The sequence below is a fragment of the Harpia harpyja genome, chromosome 16 (assembly GCF_026419915.1).
Source record: "Harpia harpyja isolate bHarHar1 chromosome 16, bHarHar1 primary haplotype, whole genome shotgun sequence".
In the NCBI taxonomy this organism is placed as follows: Eukaryota; Metazoa; Chordata; class Aves; order Accipitriformes; family Accipitridae; genus Harpia; species Harpia harpyja.
The window spans coordinates 16,515,362-16,518,289 of record NC_068955.1 but is presented as its reverse complement, the minus strand read 5'-3'; the positions used below and the strand labels follow the sequence as shown (position 1 = coordinate 16,518,289).

General features: G+C 60.0%; 1 protein-coding gene across 1 annotated transcript; it reads left to right on the top strand.

Moving 5' to 3' along the window:
- Nucleotides 1-849: 849 nt before the first annotated feature.
- PHLDA2 (pleckstrin homology like domain family A member 2) lies at nucleotides 850-2,417 on the top strand. The gene is made up of 2 exons (XM_052811751.1): nucleotides 850-1,384; nucleotides 1,982-2,417. The coding sequence occupies exon 1, from the start codon at nucleotides 948-950 to the stop codon at nucleotides 1,344-1,346; it is 399 nt and encodes a 132-aa protein (XP_052667711.1). The 5' UTR covers nucleotides 850-947; the 3' UTR covers nucleotides 1,347-1,384; nucleotides 1,982-2,417.
- Nucleotides 2,418-2,928: the final 511 nt, after the last annotated feature.

Genomic DNA, 2,928 nt, shown 5'->3' with positions numbered 1-2,928 from the left:
TAGCACCTCCAGCCGCCACGGCCTTTACTGAATTCCCCGTGGCGCTGGGCACCAGCCAGACTATAACGAACCGTGGTGCCTTCCCTGGGAGGACAGAGTGGGCTGGGGGGAAGAAAATGGGGTAAATCCAATGATTGCAAGGGACAACAAAAAAGGTAAGGGTGAGCAGTGTTAACGCAAAGCTGGCGAGGTGGGGTGCCCTGAGGAAAGGACGCAGGAAGGGCTGATGGTGGTGGTGCAGAGCCGGTTGGACGAGGGGCCTCGGCTGAAGCTGGTGGGCTTGGCCAGGTCCCTGCTGAGCCTCTCGGGGTGACCAGGGCCTGGGGCTCAAACCAGATGCCCACGGGAGATGGCAGTGGCCCACCACGGGTGGGGCTGGGACCCCTTGGTGGGGATGGTGCCGGGCCAGACTCAACGTGGCCGAGACGTCCGGTTCCAGGACCACAGGACCACGGTTTTGGGAGCATCCCGTACCCCAGCGTGGACCTGAGAAACGGCAGGCAGTGCTCAGGGGGGCAAGCAGGGGGTGCCTCAGCTCACCGCGGCCCCTTCCTCACCGCGGGGGCTAGCCCTGCTGGGCAGAGGAAACGCACGGCGGGGTGGGGGGGGGCAGAAGCGGGGTCCCCTCACCGGGTGGCCGCTGTCCCCCCGCCGAGGCGGGGCAGCACCCAGCACCCTCCAGGGACCCCCCCCGCTCCCCTCCCCGCCGACCCCCCCGCTGCCCGCAGCCCAGCGCCGCGGGGCGGGGAGCGCGGCCCGGGGGGGCGGGCGGGAGGCGGGGCGGCGAGGGGGCGGCGGGCCGGGCTCCCCGGGGGAGGCACCGGAAGGCGCCCGGCGCTGATTCATTGCAATAAATTGTTCCCGTCGCGGCGAGGCTCGGTCATCGCCGCCCCAGCCGCAGCCGGAGCCGGAGCCGGAGCAGGAGCCGCAGCCGCCGGGGAGGGAGGATGAAGATGCAAGCCGAGGTGATCCGCGAGGGCGAGCTGGAGAAGCGGAGCGACAGCCTTTTCCAGCTGTGGAAGAAGAAGCTGGTGGTGCTGACCAAGGACAGCCTCAGCCTCTTCCCCGACGGGCACAAGCGGGCCAAGGGCAAGGAGCTGGGCTTCGGCTCCATCCTCAAGGTGGACTGCGTGGAGCGCACGGGCAAGTACATCTACTTCACCATCGTCACCAAGGACCGCAAGGAGATTGACTTTCGGTGCCCGGACCAGAGCTGCTGGAACGCCTCCATCACCATGGCCCTCATCGACTTCCAGAACAAGCGGGCCATCCAGGACTTCAAGAGCCGCCAGGAGATGGAGCAGGCGGCGGGCGCCCAGGAGCGGCGGCTGGCCCGGGCGCCCTGAGCCGCCGCCGCCCCCCGCCCCGGCCGGCCCGGCCCCAGGTGAGCCCCTCCGCCGCCCCGACGCGCTCCTGCCTGGGCTCTAAATTCTTGAGTTTTTTCATTTTTAAGGGTCTATTACCTCCCCCCGCCCCCGCCCCCGCCCGCTCTGGGAAATCGGAAGGGCGGTGGGGGCTCCCCCCGCCCCGCTCACCCCCTTTTCTTGCCGGAGGGACCCCCCCGCGGCCCCCGCTCACCCCCTTTTCTTGCCGGAGGGACCCCGCGGCCCCCTCCGCCGCCTCCTCTCCGGCTCGCTGCCGGCCCGCAAAGGTGCCGGGCCGCACCCCGAAACCGGGACGTGCTGCCCGGCCGCTTCGGCGCAGGAGCTTTTGGGGCTCGCTCCCCCTTTCCCCATGCATCGCTGGGAATTTCTGGTGGGAGCCGGGCTTCTGCAGGGCGCTGAGAAGTACGGCTGTGTTAGGGGGGGAAATAGGAAATGGCACTTGGCAGCGCTTTCCTTACAGAATTTGCTAAAAATACATTATCTGTGAAAATTAATGCTGAACACTTAGTCTCCCTTTAAAGCCCCCCCCCCCTTTTTTTTTTCCCGCCCCACTGTTCTGTTCGTTTAACTAACCTGCTTTCTCTTGCTGCCTTTAGAGCATACCACTGGATGATAAACCAGATCAAGTGTCTTGGACTGAAATGGGACAGGGTACCAATGAAGGAAAGCAAAGAAGAGAGCTGGAAGCAGCTTGGTTTTCTCCAAGCCCGTTGAGGCTGCTGAGCAAAGAGCCCTGAGCTTTGCCTGAGATGCATTTAAAGAAAAACCAAAGACTTTCGTAAAGGACTTCTAGTGAAGCGTCCACGTGTTTTGAGTGGCACAGCTTTGCGAACGATTATCTTCTATTTATGAGACGCAAGGAAGATTCAACACTGACTGGTGGTGTTAAACACAATTTAAATTATTTGTAGTATCTATATTTGTATTTATTTTGATGAATGTCTTTCAGCAGTTACTGTTCTTAATATTGCTTTTGCATTAATATGTCCATTCCAAATAAATTACTTGAAATGTTCACTTTTTATTACTATACTCTGGGCTGCAGTAACTTTTGTTGGCGCATGTTTGTGGAGTGGGCAGTGGTATAGTGGCTTAAAAAGAGTGGGCAAGCTCAGCTTTTTGGTGCCCTGGACTGGGCAGTGGGAGCCGAAGAAAGCCCAGATAACCCATTTGTGTTTGACCTCCTCTCCCAACCAGGGAGGGAAAGTGTGTTGCGGTCCAGTTCTGGTCAGTGGTGGAGATAGATAGAAAAGCCTACCACAGCTTGGATAAGTGCTCCTTTTGAAGCGCTTTCCCATATAATCGAGTAATGGTGGCTACAGAAGGCACAAGAGCTCACTGCAACAATAAAATGCTGCTGTTTGCTAACACCCCGTGTCCTCTCCCTGGCCCGCGTAGCTTAGTGCTGTGCTAAGGCAGAAAACTGGATTCTTGATTTCGGAATAACACAGCACCGACGCTCCATGGGATTCCTCAGCTTTGCAGCAAAGCAAGCTGAACTCCTTGCTCTCTCCTGCCACCTCTGCAGTCTCTAGATCGAGTT